At 42.3% G+C, this 21008-nt stretch overlaps 1 protein-coding gene across 2 annotated transcripts in view; it reads right to left on the bottom strand.

The window, feature by feature from the left end:
* Positions 1 to 21008, bottom strand: part of LOC125461073 (sodium- and chloride-dependent GABA transporter 1-like) — a 65712-nt gene that overhangs the window by 30079 nt on the left and 14625 nt on the right. For both annotated transcript variants that reach the window (XM_048549425.1, XM_048549426.2), the window contains exons 4-10: positions 20411 to 20511; positions 17138 to 17247; positions 15687 to 15819; positions 9793 to 9927; positions 7980 to 8083; positions 6378 to 6502; positions 5131 to 5243 (exon numbers count right to left, since the gene is read on the bottom strand). In XM_048549425.1, coding sequence (XP_048405382.1) covers positions 5131 to 5243; positions 6378 to 6502; positions 7980 to 8083; positions 9793 to 9927; positions 15687 to 15819; positions 17138 to 17247; positions 20411 to 20511 — 821 coding nt within the window. The remainder of the gene's footprint in view (positions 1 to 5130; positions 5244 to 6377; positions 6503 to 7979; positions 8084 to 9792; positions 9928 to 15686; positions 15820 to 17137; positions 17248 to 20410; positions 20512 to 21008) is intronic.

Below are 21008 nucleotides of genomic sequence, written 5' to 3'. Positions count from 1 at the left end.
CAGCAAGGGAACGTGGAAGCTCAGCATGTCTCTGTTGACCCCAGAGAATGTCGAGGAGCTTAAGAGGGAGTACACCGGTTGGGGAACCATGAAACCCCTCTTTGAGTCTCCGGGTGACTGGTGGGAGACGGTGAAGGAGAACATCAAGAGGTTCTTTGTCCTCAAGGGTGTTCAGAAGGCAAGAGAGAGGCGGGGAAAGCTGTCGCGACTCCAGAAAAGGGTGCAGAACCTGCTCCTTCTGCAGTCGATGGGGGTCGATGTCACGGAGGACCTCCGCGAGGTGAGGGGCCATCAAGCCTCGCTCTTCACCGCGGAGGCCTCCAGGATAATCTTCCGGTCCAGGGTCCGCTCCGTGGAGCAGGACGAGACGAGCTCACGTTTCTTCTTTCAGAAGGTGCACAAAGAGAGCTCTGTGCTTAGCCAGCTGAAGGAGCACGATGGCTCGGTGACATCGTCTCGGCCCAACATTTTGAGGATCAGCAGATCCTTCTATGCCGGACTGTACAACACAAAGCCCATAGACAGCACGGCCTCCGAATTGTTCCTGTCGTCTATCACGGAGGTCTTAGACGACGGCACGAGGGAATGGCTGGACCATCTGATATCCCTGGATGAGATGACAAGAGATGTCAAGTCCTTTGAGAGGAATAAGACTCCCGGGAGTGACAGCTTACCGGTCGAGCTGTATTCCGCTCCGTGGGACCTGGTCGGCCAGGACCTGCTGGACGTGTACGATAGTGCACTTCGGGCAGTGGAAATGTGCCAGTCCATGAGGAAGGGCATCATCACCCTTATTTACAAGAGGAAGGGGGCAAGGGAAGAAATTAAGAATTGGCATCCCATTTCAATATTGAACGTGGAGTACAAAATCCTGGCCAGGGCCATAGCCAACTGGGTCAGGTCTGTCCTGGAGTCGGTGATTCACACTGACCAAACTTGTGCTGTGCTGGGCAGGAAGATCGCTGACAGCCTCGCACTCATCAGGGATACGATCGTCTACGTGCAGGACAGGAGGGTGGACACCTGCCTCGCCAGCCTGGACCAGGAGAAGGCCTTTGACAGGGTCTCTCATGCTTACATGAGGGACATCCTCTCCAAATTGGGGTTTGGGGAGGGCATCCGCAATTGGATCCGGCTGCTCTACACCAACATTGTTAGCGCAGTCTCGATCAACGGGTGGGAATCGGACAGTTTTCCCATCAGATCTGGAGTCAGGCAGGGCTGCCCGCTCTCTCCTGCCTTGTTCGTGTGCTGTATGGAGCCCTTCACCGCATCCATCAGGAAGGACATGAGCCTGAAGGGTGTGACTATCCCAGGCAGCAGAGGCCTGCAGGTCAAGACCTCCCTGTACATGGACGATGTCGCCGTCTTCTGCACCGATCGTCGGTTGGTGAGTAAGCTGTTGGTCATCTGCGGCCAGTTTGAACTGGCCTCGGGTGCCAAAGTCAATCGGGGTAAGAGCGTGGCCATGTTCTTTGGGAACTGGGACGACCGCTCCTTCATCCCCTTCACCATCAGGACAGACTACCTGAAGGTGCTGGGTATTTGGTTCGGTGGAGCTGGGGCATGCACTAAAACTTGGGAGGAGCATATCACCAAACTGAAGCAGAAGCTGAGCAGGTGGACGCTCCGATCCCTCTCCATCGCTGGTAAGAACCTGGTTGTCAGGTGCAAGGGGCTTTCGGTACTGTTGTATGTGGCGCACGCCTGGCGTATTCCCTGGATCTGCGCCGCTGTGGTCACCCGGGCCATCTTCCACTTCATTTGGGGTCGAGGATGGACCGGGTCCGCAGGGACAGCATGTACGAATACCTGGAAAACGGGGGAAAGGACGTACCGAACACCACCCTCGCCCTGATGGCTACCTTTGTGTGTGGCTACATCAAGCTGTGCATAGATCCTCGGTACGCAAACACCAAGTGTCACTACTTACTGAGGTTCCACCATACCACCTGTCCTTCGTGGAGAAATTATTGAAAGGAAACACCTTGGACCACAAGGCCGTCAGGCAGTGGTCAGCACGTAGTATCCTCAAGACCCTTCCGGAAAAGGAGAGGATGGATCCCGTGGTGTGGTTCCCCACGTAGACTGCCAAAGTCATTTGGCAAAATGCCTCATCGCCAGAACTTTCAAACAAGCACAAGGACATTGCTTTGCTGGCGGTGAGAGGGGCTCTGCCAGTGAGATTCTTTATGCATGCCCGGAATCTCTGCACCATCGCACGCTGCCCTCAAGGCAGCTGAGGGGGGGACAAGACTGTCGATCACCTCCTTCTGGAGTGTGTCTATGCGCAGGAGGTTGGAGGGGGATGCAGTGGTATTCGTCGACGTTCATCCCGAGCAGCTCCGTGACATGGGACTCCGTGCTCCGTGTTTCCTGGGACGCACACTGAGACCAACATCAACTGCGCCTAGAGGGCCATCAATGCAGTGAAAAATGCTCTTTGGTCTGCCCGCAACTTGCTGGTCTGCCAGCTGAAAGAACTGACCCCGACCGAGTGTTTCAGACTGGTGCACTCCAAGGTCCAGGACTACATGCTGAGGGACGCGCTAAAGCTTGGGCAGCCGCCGCCAAGTCGCGGTGGGGAAAGACCACCGTATGAAACCCCTCATCCAGAATAGAAAAAAGGGCCCTATCTGGCAACTGGGCCCAGCTGGCGCCTTCCCCAACTGGCCAGATGGCCAATGGGGACTGTGCGGGGAGACGACTGCCGGGGTATTTTCTTTGCTATGTTTTTTTTTCTTCTTTGTTTGGTTTTTTCCTTTAGTTGGTGTACGTACTCCCTGGGTAACCCGGAGCAGCTTGCATGACTGGGTAGGTGTATAAATGTTTTATTTTTTGTACATTCTATGAATAAAGTATATTTTTTCAAATAAAAAAAAGTGACGAAACGTCTGAAAACTAACCTTCCGGCTCAGCGAGCAAACTTGTTGTGTGTGTGTGTGTGCGTGCATGTGTGCATGCGTGTGCATGTGCGTGTGCGTGTGTGCGCGTGTCAGGAGTCAAACTGCAGTTGCAGATGTTTCAACAATTTTAGCAGGGCTCCATTTTAAAAATTACCTCGCAGAATTTGAGCAGCACTGGCAAGGACAGAATTTAGTTTTCATCCTTAATGTCCTAGAGAAGGCAGTGATAAATCATCTTCATGAATCATTGCTGCTTATGTGGTTTAGGTACATCAAACTGCAGTTCATGTTGATGTGAGGGATTCAAAAAGAGATGGTTAGCTTCTCTCCTTTGAGGATAGTCATTGTGTACCACATGTATGCTATGAATTCCACTTACTTTTTTTTTCTAACCCATTCACATGATGTGGGGTCACTGGCCAGCATTTATTGTCTGTCCCTAGTTGCCCTTGAGAAGGCATTGATGAGCTGACTTATTGAACCACTGAAGTTCATTTACTGTGAATTGACCTACAATATGATTAGGAATCCAGATTTTGACCCAGCAACACTCAAGCAACAACAATATAGTTCAAAGTAAGAATGCTGTGTGCTTTGGAGAGGTATTTGCAGGTGCTGATATTGCCATATAGTAACTGCCTTCTGCCTTCTAGATGGTAGTGGTCTTGGATGCTGGATCTCATGAAATTTTATTTTAGTGATATATTTCCAAATCATGCAGCATCCTGACTTGGAAATATGTCCATTGTTCCTTCACCGTTGCGGGAACAAATCCCCTGATTTCCTATCCACCAAGGCTGTGTAAAAATAGAACATGTACTGAAGCAGCTCAAGAAGCCAGTTCATCACACATTCTTAAAGATAAAGAGAATTTGGCAGTAAATCAGTGTACCTTGTCAATACTACTATTCTTCTAGAAACAAGACTGTTTTGGTCCACCTTTTCTGATGAGGCAACACACTCATTCCTATCCAGTAAACCTCCTGTATATTACCTCATCTATACTTTGAGGAAGGGTCACTTGACCCAAAATGTCAACTCTGCTTTCTCTCCACAGATGCTACCAGACTGACTGAACTTTCCCAGCGATTTCTGCTTTTCTTTCTTATTTACAGCATCTATAATATCTTTTCAGTTTTTACTCTATATAACCTCCAAATTTGGAATACTCTGCCTTACACGGTGCCTTCTTTGAGGGTATGTTTCCTGTCTGTTCAACAGAAGCAACACCCAATCTCAAGATCATTCCCACCCTGTTGACCCTTCGCCTTGGCCTCTGAAATCCATCCACCCCATCCCCCTTCCCCACCTGTCTCACTGGGTTCTACCAGCCATGTTCATCCAAAATCCTGGACTTACTTTTAAGTCCCACCTCACTCACCACTTCTTCTTAAAAATGGCCTGTAGTTCCAGCAGTGGCCACTCCTCCAGCCTGGGGCTACTGAGACTAGGGTTGCTGCCAATCAGATTGGCTAGCAGCACACTAGTCCAGGACATCTTGCTGGATATGGAAACATCAAAGTCCCACTGAGACGATTTAAGCTGTTCCAAGCATAATATTACTGCAGAGCAGCTGGGTTGCGGGTGCGTGAGCTCATGATTGACCTTTGGGTCAGGAAAGTGAGGAATACAGTATTCTCTAAAATCCATTCTCTGAGGCCTGAGGTGCTGCTCAAAGGCAACTGGCAACAGAAGTACAATGCTGCTGCATCCAATTGCTGTGGACCACACAGAATTGCTGCCCAAGATTCTGTGCCCCCAAAGACACTATTTTTGGTCATAAAATACAAATGTGCTATTCACCATAGACATCTTGGCCCATGTAATACATATGTACATCCTTGAGTTCTTGTCACTGTTTAAATTATAAAAATGTTCTCTATCAAAATGGAACAAAAATGGCTGATGTTTGAACTCTTGATCATTATCTAGTGATTCACTGGAAAATGGCTTTGTGTGGATGTTAGATAAGGACCTTGTTCAATTGTCGTGCACTCCAGAATTGAATGCTTACTGTCTAAACTTACACACATCAATGAGTTCAATTCACCAACCAAATAGATCAGGAAGAACTGGTAAATTCGGGAAAGGAAGGGAGGAATTGTTTAATTTATTAATTAATTTAATACAACTTTGTAAGGTTTACTCCTCTGATGTTTGAGGCATTATTGGAGGTATAACATTGTGGATCATGATTTTAATTGCCTCGTGTTTTGATACTAACCTGTGAATCAAGGCCAAGCATCAGTAACATGGAGAAAAAGAGAATGGACCACAGTGCTGGTGGGCGTAGTTGTGTCACAGCCTGTGGGTAGGCAAGAAATGCCAGCCCAGGACCTATACAATAAATGGAGTGGAATCACAAAGTCATATCAACTGATTTTCTTAAGTATCAATACTTGAAGAATGATTATTAAATTTAATGTATTCCATGAAAACATATAATAAAGGTTCAAAATCCCAGGAAGGTTGTTCATTGACACAAGTTAGAGCAGAAACCATGAATGCCTGAGTCCCAGATCAGAGACTGCTTGTCTGGATCAGGTTACCTAGACCTGTGGAGTGCTTAAGTGGCCCTAGTCCTGAATTTAGATTTTTGAAGCAGTGTCATTCAGGTGTAATGACAGAAAAGTGACTTGATGAGACTCTGAGGCAATCAAGGAGTGAGGGGTGAGACAGGCTATACATTGTGGTGGTTTTGGAATAATTGTTAGATGCCCATTTTTTGATATTAATTTCTGGGATATCAATTTCTGGACATGATGTCTGAGTTTAATCTGTCCCACTTAGATGAGTGATAGTATCACACAGAGGAGGATGCCTAATGGCGATGATAAAATATTCTTTTAAGAAGAATGTAGTGTCAATTGTTAGCAACCAAACATATCACTCCACTTTCTGCCATTCTCTGATAGGACATGCTGGTACTGTAATATTGAATGATACCAGGTTGCTTATATACTTCTATCTCAATTAAAAACAGAATGAGCTTTAGAAACTCACAGGTCTGGCAGCATCAAATGCTTCAAGTTCGGTATGTGTCTTCTTCTGAAGAAACCAATACATTAGTTTTGTTGAAATATTAGCTTTGTTTCTCTCTCCGCAGATGATGCCAGATCTGTTGAGTTTCACCTGCACTTTCTGTTTGTATTTTGGATTTCCAGCATCTGCAGCATTTTGTTTTTATATGATCCTGTCTGTTCATTTAACATATATCATGGTACCAACAATCATGATTGAAAATTAAATACATTTTTAACAAAAGCATGAGCAGCGATGGTAGCTTGAAATTCTTCATAATCTATTTATGCTTTTTTTCACCTACTGGATATTTGGAGGATACAACATTCCAGTTGCACACCCAATATCAAAAGATTCTGTTTATAAACTGTCTAAAAATCTACTTTCTTTAAACATAAAAAGGAGACATAACATAGCATCAAGTATCATGGCTTAAAAGGCTTATCATACCTGATGAAGCCAGGTCAGTTATTGGTTTCTTTGTGATGTGAGACATGAATCCTATAACTGAGAAAATCACTAATCCAGCAAATATACTCGTGCAGGAGTTTATACTGCACACGATGAGGCAATCCCTAGAAGGTAAAGCAGACATGTAAGATGAATCTTATCTCTTGATTAAGTACTATTCATCTTGCTTAAAATGTGACTTCTAGGAAACTAAACGTCAAATATTTGTAGATTTAGAAAATGACCATAGCATATCTTCATCTTAACAACTTGCTGTTATCGTTCATTGCTTTCCCCTAATTTGCTTTTGAACTCTCTGGTTCGCAGACTGTTCTGCGCTCCAATTAACAAGCAGTAAATCTGTTCCAAATTCCAATGAAGTCACATTCATCTGGAAATGTTACTGTGTTCTCTCTGTATAGATGCTGCCAAACCTGCCGAGTTTCTCCAGCATTTCCTGTTCTGTTTTAGGTCTCCAGCATCCCCAACACTTTGCATTTATATATCTTCTCCCTGACAGTGAACTCATTTATTCTTGAGCCAAGCTTTTGAAAGGTACATTAAATTATTTGGAAGATGACTTTTGAAAATGTGAAGTAACTGTAAAATATGTTATTAGTAGAGCTTTACAAAAATTGTCGTGAGGAAAATAAACATTTTTGCCTCAGATATTTTTATGCATGAATACAGTCTGAGTTTTACACTGAAGCAGATATATGCCAGTCTTGTGATAGCACTGGAGAAGGATGATTTAAAAAATTGTTTTAGTTATATGTCACACATACAACTCCTGGCTTTTACATCTGTACGTTAACTGACAGTGAGGACAGTACTTTAACGTACACATCATTCCTTGAACATAACCACAAACTGGAGAACAATCCAAGGTGAGTATATAGAATTTTTTCTTTGCATTCATTCTACCATTAAGTTCTGCTTTAAGGATCAAACCAGATTTCATCAACTTTCTCTCTAATATAGGGAAGGGAAATTTATTTTACAAAATGATAGGATATTTTAAAAGAAGAAATTTGCGGAGAGATATATCAAATTTAAATGTATAATACAATTATGTGAAAGTAATTTCACCACCATACTCCTAGTGACAGGGAGTGCTTGTCAGAAAATTGGAATGGCAACGCTGTAGCCTTGACTCTGGCATATATTACGTATGCATTCGTAGCTCTCCATTGGGATCTCCGAGTCATTATTTCTACTATGATGGCTGTCAGCCTCTAATCAGCAGGGACAGCATTACTTGTCTCCTCAAGCTCAGGATAAATATTGCATTAGCAAGTGGAAGGTTTGATTGTTTTCAGTGCAAACCCAAAAACAGTTTGGAATATACTGCAACAAATATCACAACAATTGATTAATCGGTCTTTTATTTTGTCCCAACAGAAATTGAAAGCCTTATTCCTGTCAGCCTTGCCTTTTTGCTGTCTTTAGGCTCCATAACAATGTAGCAGGATACTCCAACCCAATCAGGTTATAATGTCATGAGGCACAGTCACACAAAGATTGTGAATTGGAAAGTATTCCTGCTGGAAAGGTCGCTGTTCTTTATTACACCACTTAAACAAAATAATGTAAATATTTTACCTGTAAACATTGTTGTGAAACATATTGTAACTGCCCAAAGCAATAAGTGATCCCAGACCCAGTCCATAAGAGAAAAAGATTTGTGTAGCTGCATCGAGCCAAACCTGCCCAAAAGGAGCAGACACCCTTTAAAGTTAACCATTAAACGTATAGACGAGATTAAATTCAAACAGCTCCATAAAGCAAAATAGATTCATAAACAGGTCTACAAAGAAGATAACTTAAGGCAATGTTTTAACATGGCTAAGATAACGATTGACATCAGGGCTACGTCTTTATGAATCTGGCTGGCAGAACCAATGGACCTCAAAGCACTAAATGCAACTCAGACCTACTATTTTTGAAGCCTTGTAACCACCAGTCAGGCAGGTTATGGAGTGTGCTGTTGGAGTTGCAATCAGAATGGGTTCTGAGGGGAATGGGGAGGGGAGGAACCTGGTTTGCAGTAAGGATTACCTAAGGGCGCACTTCAGTTTGTTCAAGATTCACAAAATTTATTCCATACTTGGCTTTCCTGAACCACTTTAGCTCTGCACAATGCACATTCTAATCAGTTCAAAACAAAAGCGACCTATTTTGAAGATACAATATCAACATTTCAAGAAAATATTTACTTTCTCTGTCAGTTGTAGCAAAATAATTGTGAGCTCATTTATCAAGAAAACATTTATACAGTTTCACTACATTAGGTATACAGAGAAAATTTTAATCCATCATCACAGCAAAGTTGAGGTAGCTTTACTTTCCACCTAAACTGTTCATGAAGCTCTTAATGGGTAATAGACAGGGAGGTAGTTCACCTCAAAACTAGCCCATAACATACTTGAAAGTGTTTGATGTTGATAGTGAGTGCCAACACTCATCAGCTATAACCAGTAAGTGCTCAATAGGGGCAGTTGGGGCAAAGGAAAGCCTGTGGGTAGTGGCTCTGCTCCAAGCAGTAAGAAACACGGAGCTATTCCAGTGATTGGATGCTGAAAAACAGCCTAGTGAATCCAGTGGGACATAGTCTCAGGAGAAAAGATTGGGCCACTTGGAGGAGAGCCAGCTGTCTGGCCACTCTGGGCTGGAATGTCTTTTGAGGAAATCAAAAGGCTTGAATGTTGCAAGAGAATGGCTGAAATTCTTTGTGAGGGAGACAGTATTTGTAATAGTGCTGTAGCCCACAGTGTTCACTCTTATCTAGATAGGATTTCTAAAAAATTCATAAGATCTGTCTTGGTTGTGACTGTTTTTTGAAGTGTAGGCTGTGGTTTGTCTGAGCACAGTTTGCTTATTAATTCATGTTCATCTCATCTTCAATTCTGAATTGTAGTATATAAGAATTAATTGATTGTTTGCTTTACTGACTTTTATAATGTAAAAGTTTATTCTGTGTGTTTAAAAATCATGGAATCCAATGGCTCTACTTTCTTAAAAAGAAACGTGAATTTCAAATTTAGTCTATTCTTAAAAAGAGAGGTACTCATTCATGGCTGGACTTTTACAGAATTTGAGGGTCCTATCTGGGCTAGTAAGCAAGTTTAGTTTCTGAGGAAGGGTCACTCAATCCAAGATGTTAACTCTGATTTCTCTCTACAGATGCTGCCAGGTCTACTGAGCTTTTCCAGCAATTTCTGTTCTTCAAGCAAATTTAGAGGTCTGGTCTGGGACCGAAAAAAGGTGTTGAAAGGATAAAGAATCTAAACATTCTTATTTGAACCCAATGGCAAGTGAGCAGAAAATCCAACATATGTTTCCTCTACTATTAAATTTTGCTATCTATCATAATAAAGATATCTACAGTTACATGGAAAGTCCACATTGTACATACTTGAGAGTTTGAAAGCTTGTTGAAATTGGGTGTAATGTAAAACAAAATTCCTTCTTTGGCTCCTGGCAGTGTCACTCCACGGAAGAATAAAATGATCAGCATGAAATAGGGATAAGTAGCAGAAAAATAGACGACCTGAATTGGAAGAAAGCAGGAGAAAGAAAAGAATAGGACTCACGAATATTACATATGGCAGAATATATGCTGCAACAGAAGCTATAGACCCAGTGTTTTTTAATGTTCAATTTAGAAACTGTTATTTGAGCCATTTCCTGACATCACAGTCCTGACTTCCAAAGGTCAGACCTCAATCCAGTGGGAAATGGTCTCAGGAGAAATGACTGGGCAACTTGGAGGTGAGCCATCTTTCTGGACAGTTTGGGCTGGAATGTCTTTTGAGGAAATGGCTAAAAAAGGTCTCTTGAAATTTTTGCCCCTAAGTGTTGGGTGGAGGCTACACTCAGCACTGCCAAGTTCGAGACGTCCCTCAGGTGGCCACCGCGGTATGAAAATGATGAGGTCGGTAGGTTTGAAGGCCTGCCTCAGTTTATGGGATATCTGTTCAGTTCAATTCATGGCTGTTGTGTCCTCTATCCTTCATATCTCGCCCCTCCAACAACAAGGGCCTCTGTCATGCTCTTCCAGATCTCTCATGCTCGCCCCGAACCCTTAACCCTCCTGCCTCTTTCTTCATATTTCCCATGACACCTCCACCATCCATACCCACTTTTCATCCAACATATCCACTCACCCACTATCCACTCAGTACTGAACTGCAATCTAATATTTTGCAAGTGTTTGAAATTCTCATTGAAATATCAGGCATTCAACATGCCCCTTGAATAATGCTTCTTTACGTTCTCCTAAAAGTGTTAAAAATGTAACCGACATTTCCTTTGAAGGAAGTATCAATCTTGTCCAAATAAACTTAGAAAAATCATTAACAGTAAAAATCACTGCATCAATAGAACTCAGCTAAACATTTGATCAGGCAGTTGTTTTGCCAGATGGTCTTATTATGAATGTGCAGTTTGTGCCCCAATGCTGACTAACAAACTGAGCCTAGCAAATATCCGTTTCCCTAGTTGTGAAGCAGACTACTTGCTTTCTTTGATTGACAGACTTTTTATGCTGTAATAACTTGATCTCACTTGATGTGACTTTTCAACACTGATATGTATATTTGGACAATATTAAATATTTCTTCATTGTTATGTTATGAATAATAGTGCAAAGGTAAAGAAGTAAATTTCAAGATTTTCAGTTATGATTTCATGGCTCAATTGTTCTGCACTTAATGAATATTGGAAGAGTGTTTCAAAGGCTCAGTAAATATCAGGATATTAAATCAAAGTGTTAATCAAACCACTATATTGAAACATTCTTAAATTATACACAAACCTATTATCTGTAAATAGTACAGTAAGGAAAATTAATAACTGATCTAAAATGTTTGTGGTATCTGTTATGTATTTTAATAATATTCAGAAATGACTTTTAAATGTTTGCATCAGTTGCATGGGAATTAGTTATAACTTTCTTATGCAAGAAAAAACACTGATCTGTGTCACTTGGTGACCCTTGACCTAGAAGTAGTACCAACAGGAAAGAAGTTAACATACAAAAGCAATGGTGTTGGTGGGCAAAACAGCTCTCACTATAAATAATAGAAGCTGTAGCAAGGGGGCAGAACAAGACATCTAGAAGGAGCTATGTTTGTAAAGCTGTTAAAAAGGGCAAAAAGCTGAAAACAAGTTTAGAGTAGAAGGTGTGAACTGGATGATTTTATAGATATGCTACAGTTTGCAGTAACTGAGAAGGCCAATAAAAAGTTCTCTTAATGGAGTCAGACGAATTGAATCTGGAAAATCTATATCATCAACGACTTCACAACTCCAGCTAAGGAGTTTCTCCACAATTATGCTATTAAAGCAGTAACTCTCTCCAGGGAACTCAGATGTACTGGAGCTATCATTTTTGGTGGCTCTAGGAACAAATTTCATTAAGTGAGACAATCCTATGTTTTAGAAAGAGAATTAGAAAGGCTGGCATTACACATGCTGCCACAAGAGGTGACAAGAATGCTCATACCTCAAGAGATAGTCTTTATGGTATGAACTATTCCATGTCTAATTTATAATTTCTACCAATTTTAATCTGTTAATTTATGTTTACTTTATGTACATTTGCATTTATATCACAATTAAAGTTACAGAAAATAGAATTCTGTTAATAAAGTTATCATTGGATGGTGTTTAATAAATTTGATCATATTGGTTCATAGTTCCACTGTTGGATCATAATGTAGGTGAAATAACTCCACAGAGGCCAGTCTCCCATCACCAAGTCACCCTTTATTTACACATGCATAGTATTTGACACTTGTCTGGCTTCCTCAGAGCCTGCTCTCAGAATGAACAGGATGTTTGACACTCCTGTTTACATCTGTCAGCCAGGGCTCCCTGTTTGGACCAGATTAACTGCCCCAGTCAGGGAACTCGTTCTATGAGGTCCACCTAGCTATGACCTTGTTATGATCACTATAGTAGGAACAAGAATGGAGCATTCAGCCTATTGATGCTGCTCTGCTATTTACACAGATAATGGGAATTGGTGAGCTGAGTTAGCTGGATGGCTGATATGTGATGCTGAGTGATAGCAACAGTGTGGGTTCAATGCCTACATTGGTAGAGGTTACCACAAAGGCCCTCCCTTCTCAGACTTGCCCGTTTTTGAGGTTTGGTGGCCCTCAGGTTAAACTCACCCCTAGTTGTTTCTTTCCATGCGAGCACCCTGTTTGAAATGGGAAGTGGTCTTTACATATTCGTCCTCCCTTCCTAGACAGCTTACCCCCAGCCCCATGGTTCTGACTGTACACACTGAGGAACCAATGCCTTCACTAGTCGACAAAACAGAAATCAATTAACAAGTGGGGTGTCAAAGAATTTCTGAAATATCTGAATGCTTCTCAGTGATTCTCTGGCAGTTAGCCATGGGAAATGTAGGGCTAGAGGGATGAATCTAGGTGGGATGCTCTTCGGAAGGTTGGTGTGTACTCAATTGCCCAAATGGCCTGCTTCCAAATTGTAGGAATTCTATGATTCTATTTTATTCATTGAATTAAATTTCCACCAGCTGCCATGATGGGATTTTGAACCCATTTTTCCAGAGTTCTAGCCTGTGTCCCTGAGTGATCAGTCCAGGGATATTACCATTATGCCACCATCTCCCCCTTAAGAGTTTTTGTTTACTGTAAAGATTCTGCACAAATCAGTTGCTGCCAAAACAAGAATGATTCTGTCAGATTCTTATCATTAAGTGTGACTGCAAGAATCAGCAGAAGTCTGACAGAGCAACACAAGTTAACAGAAAGTGAGGGGAAAGGTAAGGTGAATAGCAAAAATCTTTCCCCAGGGTGAGGGAGTTCGAAACTAGAGGCCATAGTTTTAAGGTAAGAGGGGACAGATTTAAAAGGGACCCGAGGGACAACTTTTTCACTCAGAGGGTGGTTCATATGAGGAATGAATTGCCAGAGAAAGTGGTAGATGCAGGTACAGGTGCAACATTTAAAAGACATTTGGGCAAATACATGAAGAGGGAAAGGTTAGAGAGACGAAGGATTAAAGGTTTAGGGGCTTGCTAAATGCAGGCAAATGGGACTAGTTTAGTTTGGGGAAAGTGATCAGCATGAACAAGTTGGGCTGAAGGATCTGTTTTCATGCTGTATGACTGTGACTGTAACTGATACGCAGGTCTCAACTCTTTGCTGTCATCAAACCTAGTATCATAGTATCCCTGAAGTACAGAAGCTGGCCATTTGGCCCATCAAGACCACACTGACCCTCTGAAGAGCATCCCACCCAGACCCACTAGCCCAACCCTATAAATTTATATTTCCCTGGATATTATGGGCAATTTAGCATGGCCAATTCATCAAACCTGTGCGTCTTCCTTGGACTGTGGAAAGAAACCAGAGCACCAAAAGAAATTCACACAGACATGTGGACAATGTGCAAACTCTAGACAGACAGGTGCCCAAAGCTGGAATTGAACCTTGGTCCCTGGCATTGTGAGGCACCATGCTCACAGAGTTAGAATCTGAGCTGTCGGTGTAGAGTGTGAAATCAATTTAGAGTGTCTTCAATCTTCACTGTGTTCATGATGGAACCTCTACAGCCAGACCAGCTTCTAATTCTTGGGTATCAAAAGGTAATGCTGCAAGGGTAAAATTAGTATGAACTGGAGCAAATGAGCAGACAACGTGAACAGATAAAATGCCTGCACTTCAAATAATAGACATGCGTTATCACACATTGTGATCCCTGCATCTTTCTTTGCAGGGACTACTACCAAATGTAACCCCCTGTATTTTGATCAACAGTTACAAACTTTCCAGTATCAGTAATGGCACACATCAACTCCAGCATCCCAAACTGCCTTGATCCACTTCAGTATGCCTACGGTTACAATAGGTCCACGATAGACACCATCTCCTTGGTCCCACACTCGTCCCTGGAATATCTGGATGAAAAGACACCTACTTCAGATGACCATTTATTGATTTTGTCTTCGCCTTCAATACAATCATTCCAAGGAAACCATCTCCAAGCTCCCCACTCGGCAACTGCATCCTCGAGTTCCTGACCTGAAGGCTCAATCAATAAGGACAGGCAACACCACCTCCTCCACAATAATCCTCAACACATGGTGCCCCACAAGGCTGCATACTCAGCCCCTTACTATACTCCTTATATACTTGCAACTGTGTATGGCCGAATTCTGCTCTAATTCCATTTACAAATTTGCTGGTACACTACCATAGTGGGTCAGATCTCAAACATGATGAGACAAAAGTGTAGGAAGGAGGTAGACAGCTTAGTGGGATGGTATTAAGACGACAAACACTCCACCAATGTCAGCAAAATGAAGACGCTTGTTATCGACCTAGGAACCAGAGTGGAGGACACACCCTGTCTGTATCAATGGTGCTGAGGTGGAGAAGGTCGAGGGCTTCAAGTTCCTGAAAGTAAATATCACCAACATTCTATCCTGGTCCTTTCACGTCGACACTACAGTCAAGAAAACACACTAACACCTCTACTTCCTCAGTAGATTAAGAAAATTCAGCATGTCCACAATGACTTGCATCAATTTTTATAGACGCACTATAGAAAGTACCCTATCCAGATGCATCACAGCTTGGTAAGGCGACTGTTCTACCCAAACATCAAGAAATTACAGAGTTGTGAACGCAGCCCTGTCCATCATGAAAATCAGCCTTCTATCTATTGACTGTGTCTACACTTCCCGCTGCCTCAGGAAAGCAGCCAACATAATTAAAGACTGCTCCCGCCCCAGTTATACTCTCTTTTCGCCCTTTTCCATTGGACAGAAGATACAAAAGTTTGAAAACACATTTAAACAGATTTAAGAACAGCTTCCTCTCCACAGTTATCAGACTTATGAAAAAACCTCTTACATATTAGAGTTGATCATTCTCTGTACATTCTCTATAGCTGTAACACTATATTCTGCATTCTGGTTTTTACATTGATGTACATACATAAGGTATGATTCGGCTGGTTAGCACGCAATGCATTATTTTCACTGTTTCTTGGTAAAAATAACAATAATAAACCAAATCAATTCAAAACCATTACTAAGGGAGACCTGAGTGGAATCTCCTCTTAGAAATGTGAAGTTCCTTTATTTCATAATAAAGAAGGGCTAGAACGGCAATCTACATGAGATTGCCAAAACCTGAAAAATCTACCCTGATGTTGTTTTCTTCAAAAGGACAACAAACCATTCACTGAACTTAGCTTCATTCATAGACAACATCTAATGCATTTTCTCTCAAGGGAAAATAAGGCATGAATTCTTTTTGGTCATACTTTTCCTGTCCATTCCACTCCTTTCCAGATTGAGAAATAGACCAACAACCAGGACAGCGCTAGTGTTCCAGCCAAAGGCCACCGTATGCTCCCTGGCTCATCCAAACCGCTGGTAATTTGGTGCACGTTCCGTCTGAAAGTATATAAAAATATTTAATACGATTCACTACATCATAGCAGTGCATTACCTTTATCACCATCTATTCTCAAGTTTCCATCTATAAATGGCTCATTACAATTTTCAATCCAACTACGTTAAATTATTCATCATGATTGTTTGAGATCTTTTAGTTGTCTTGTTTCTAGCTGGATGGACAATGAAGGTGATATATTTCTGAAACAGTTACCAGTTGGGTGGGATTCTATGGAGCCCTCTAGAGTGGGGAACACAGCGGGCAGGGTGAATTAATTAGAGACGAAACAAAATTTTGATTTTGTGATAACAGTCAGAGATGCAGAGATAAAATCAGAGAAAGGGTGTGAGGAAGGGTCACTTGGCCTGAAACGTTAACTCTGATTTCCCTCCACAGAAGCTGCCAGACTTGCTGAGCTTTTCCAGCAATTTCTGTTTTTGTTTCTCATTTACAGCATCCGCAGTTCTTTTCATTTTTAAAATCAGAGGCATGTTTGCAACAATTCAAACCTCACGAGGATTTTGGCAGGTTTGTATTTGTAATAGATTAGCACTTAGAACTTGACTTATAGTTGGGTGGCGATGAGGAAGAGAGAGAAATTAAATGGGGCACATTTCTGGTTATGGTACAGAATGGCAAACTATTACAGCCAACATGCTGCATTAAAATAGGCCATTTGCACCGGGTTTTCTTCCTCACAGAAAATGTTTATATTTATTCATATTTTCCCATTCTGTGTGAGTATCTGTGATCCACAACGGTGTATATAAAGTCAGTATTGACATACCCCAGCTATTCCATTTCAATCAAGAGGATTATCCAACAATTTTAGAATAATTGTTGTGGGATTCAAGTAGAGGAGTACTCCATCAGGCAATGCCTACTGCAGCCCATGGATTACTTGTTAAGTTTCTATCAAATTCCTCCTACTCTTTGTGACTGCTTTGTGCAATCATGGATAATCTTACGTGAAGAGTAACTGATAGCTCAGGATGAGGACCTTAAGCAGGTATTTAAGGGTCTCAACAGGCCTAAAAATGGGCAGACTGCCCACTGCACCCCCACTCTTCATGAAACTTGCTGGGGTCAGACAATAGGAAAGACACCTTGTCGATTCCTTCTACTTCCTCCTCCTTGAAACTCTCCAGAGGGGGAACACAACATTCAGTTGTATGTGTCTGACAAGTCATACATTTCACATTTTTACTACTGATCAGCAACTATTATGAATAGATAAAATCAGTTACTATTAATCAATAACAAGTACTGGAAGATAAAATTATCTCTACTTCAACAAACAGAATGAGCATCTCTTACTCCCAGAATTCTGTCACTGCACTGGTCATGTTACTGGTATCAAGCATGGAGTAGTTAGAAAAACACATTTTTGTGTTCCATTCATTGTCACAGCTTTGCCAAGGAAGTTCCTATAGAAAAAAAAGACATATCCATCAATCAGTGTATATTAAAGAAGCAAAACAAAACATTTGACTTGTCTTTTGGTTGTTTTTGGAGTAACTTTGGAACTCCATCCTCGGACGCATCAACTACGGCAACATCATAAATATTTAGATGCAACAAATCAACTTCCACATATAAACTGAAAAAACCATTTATTACTCCATCTCATCTGTCAACCAGGCAGCTGTAGCACCATCCTCCCACTCTGTAGTGGACATTAGATGTTGTGAGGCAAAATTTCCTCCAAATTACCTTTGGTAAAGCCAAATTGCCTCTTTGAATGGGACAAGAGTTAATGCCTGCAGCAGCCTTTGTCTATCAACCTCTTTGATTACACTTTAGGCTAACACCTTAGGCTACGTCTGGAGATGGACAAAAGTTGCCATACTGACAGATGTCACTTTGGACTTTCTCTCCAACATTTACTCTTTTTACCCAGGCCACCTTTGTCCATTTCCACACAAAAGCCCATTATCTACACTGTTAACTGAACTTAGTATTTTGAAAGAGATAATGGGAACTGCAGATGCTGGAGAATTCCATGATAATAAAATGTGAGGCTGGATGAACACAGAAGGCCAAGCAGCATCTCAGGAGCACAAAAGCTGACGTTTCGGGCCTAGACCCTTCATCAGAGAGGGGGATGGGGAGAGGGAACTGGAATAAATAGGGAGAGAGGGGGAGGCGGACCGAAGATGGACAGTAAAGAAGATAGGTGGAGAGAGTATAGGTGGGGAGGTAGGGAGGGGATAGGTCGGTCCAGGGAAGACGGACAGGTCAAGGAGGTGGGATGAGGTTAGTAGGTAGCTGGGGGTGCGGCTTGGGGTGGGAGGAAGGGATGGGTGGCAGAGGCAGGTTGGACTGGTTTTGGGATGCAGTGGGTGGGGGGGAAGAGCTGGGCTGGTTGTGTGGTGCAGTGGGGGGAATTCAGCTTTACTAAAAGCTTCTTAGTCAATCATTCTGCTACCACTTGTAACAAATTAAGTTTTATCGATAAGATTGCAACCTGAATTCTCAACTGTGGTCTGTAGTCCCATCACTTCTATCTCCCCTGACTATGCAGGAAGGATTTCTCCCCTCTAGACTATACAAACATCTGAATGAAACTCCAGGCATAGGTACTTCCTTGGCTTGGGCCTTGTTGACTAGTTATAGTGTACAAATGAACGGGGTGAAATTCCAGTGCAGCTCCCTCCTGCCTCATTATGACTGCAGGAATAGAACAAGCTAGATTCAAAAATAAGCTTCCTCCCCCACATATTCCATCAAATATTTTCAAATCAAATAAGTTCTAGTTATTTTCCAAAGATTAAAGAGCATGCCTTGGAAACACAGTAAAGTTCTAAAAACAATGCACTCTTAAAAATGTTACAGATTGATACAATAAACAGCCATCTAGATCTTTCCAGTCAGATGGGATACCAAGACATGAAATGCTTTGCTCTATGGCTCTATGCCTAAGAGGGAAAGTATATTGTAAGTATTACTCTAACTGGTTTGAAACTGCGAAGTGTGGGGCATGCCATATGAAGACAAGTTGGATTGTATTGCAAATTTTCACAGATCACAGAATACCTAACAGTGTGGAAATGGGCCCTTTGGTCCAACGAGTCCACACTGATCCTCCAAGCATCCCACCCAGACCTATTCCCTATAGCCCACCTATTCTACACATTCCTGAACACTGTGGGGCAATTTAGCATGGCCAATCCACCTAGCCTGCACATCCTTGAACCGAGGGAGAAAACCAGAGCACGAGGTGGAAACTCATGCAGACACGGGGAGAATGTGCAAACTTCGCACAGACAGTCGCCCGAGGGTATTTGTCCCTGGTGTTGTCAGGCAGCAGTGCTAACCACTGCACCAATTTTATGAATCAAATATACGTTCAGGAAATGTAAGTCATGACATTGCCTGGAACGGGAGGGGAAACAAGAATCAGGACACCATCTAGGAGGCGGGGGAAGAAATTGGAGTCTGGACACCAAAAAGCTTGAGGGGGCACTGAGAATGGACTTCTGCTGCTGGGGTTAAAAGACAAACCAGGAGATCACAATGAGCAGTGGTTCCAGCTACAGAACAGTTTGACAGAGCTGGTGTGTTAGACCAGACAGTAGTATAGTGCATGTTGCTACTTCACAGCAATCCAGTGCAGCTCCTCAGTATTATCAAACACCTACATTGCCAGGCTTGAGTGTACATGAGTGAATGGTGTGGATATGTGGGTGTCAGCTAATCACTCCGTGTGTGGCTGGCCAATAGTGAATGGATGGCTGTGAATGTCTAGGATGAGTGAATGCATGCTTGTTTGAGTGGGTGTGAGCGAATGGGTAAATGTTTGGCAGAATATGGGTGAATGGGACAGTGGATGGGGGTGAATGAGTGAGTGTATAAATGGCTGAGTATACCAGGGGATGGATATATACCCAAATAGCTGTCTGGGTGGCGTGGATGAATAGGACTGAGTGCAAATGGGTAAGAGTGAATGGGTGCTTGGGTACATACGTAGTTGGGCATGTGTCAATGAATCCGTCTGTGTGGAAGTGTAAGTGGGTGTCATGAATAGGCTGTTTTAAGGAAATGGGTGGCAGAAGGGTGTGTGGTGAGAGTGGGTGTGGATAGATGGACGTATGAATGAGTGTAGCTGAATGGGTAAGTGGGTGGATGCATGGACAAATTTGGCAGGGCTGAATAATTGTGTATGAGCATCTAGCTGTGCTTGGTTGGGTTTGTTGGTGGATGTGAGGGTGTTTGAATGGGTATGTGCGTGAGCGAATGTGTGGTGAAATGGACACGTAGGCAAACACGTGTGTGGAGGTGCATATGTGAGTGAGACTCACTCACTCACAAACATACATTCTTTCCTTCCACTGCATTCTTAAAACCAGAAAAATCCAGGCTGAGAGGTAATCCACTACCATGTGAGTTCTTGTGGCCTGACTGAGGGAAAATTTGAAATGTGCCTATCCATGCAACAAGGTGGCAGCCTCAAACTAAAGGTACAGCCAGCAATTCTACCGTAGATATTTCTCCAAGATTTCCAAAGATCTTCCATCACGTGGAAGTTACAGAGAAGATCAGTACAACCTTGGCAGAACCTAGCAATGATGCCTATGTACTGACACTCACCGACTTGAAAGAGCTGAAGAGATAGTAGATAGCCCAAGCAATGATCACGATGTAGTAAGTGTTGAGCCAAAATGACAAGATGACAGCAGCCAGTCCAACTCCTGTTAAGAAAGAGAATGCAGTTTATCAGAGAAAATGTATTCATAATCCAAAGATGCACCTTTACACTTCCCAAACATGCCAGAATCACAGAATCTGATTTCATTGTTGCTAGCAAAGAATATTCAAAGAAGTAGAGCTAATGCAAATCATTGATCTGGGCCTTGCAATTTCCAAGGATTTTCCATTTCACTTTCGTCTTCTCCAAACAACACTGAATGCTGATGGACCTTTTAGAAACTAATGAGGTGAATGTACACAGTCCCATTTTACAATTCAATAGCACAAAACTTGAACATTACTGAGAAAAGAGTCATGTTGCCAACGTTTTACATCTTGAACTCATCAAGACGATCACAAGAATGCTAAGTTTCAAAGTGAAAAACAGTTTATATTGCATGACAGAGGGTACTGATTGGTTGGCAGCAATATATTGTGCATGAAAGGCATTCCATTGCAATCTTTATAAACTCAGCATGAGCAATGCCTCTTCAAGATT

Source organism: Stegostoma tigrinum, chromosome 18 (assembly GCF_030684315.1).
Source record: "Stegostoma tigrinum isolate sSteTig4 chromosome 18, sSteTig4.hap1, whole genome shotgun sequence".
In the NCBI taxonomy this organism is placed as follows: domain Eukaryota; kingdom Metazoa; phylum Chordata; class Chondrichthyes; order Orectolobiformes; family Stegostomatidae; genus Stegostoma; species Stegostoma tigrinum.
This window is presented reverse-complemented; position numbering and strand designations above follow the sequence as displayed.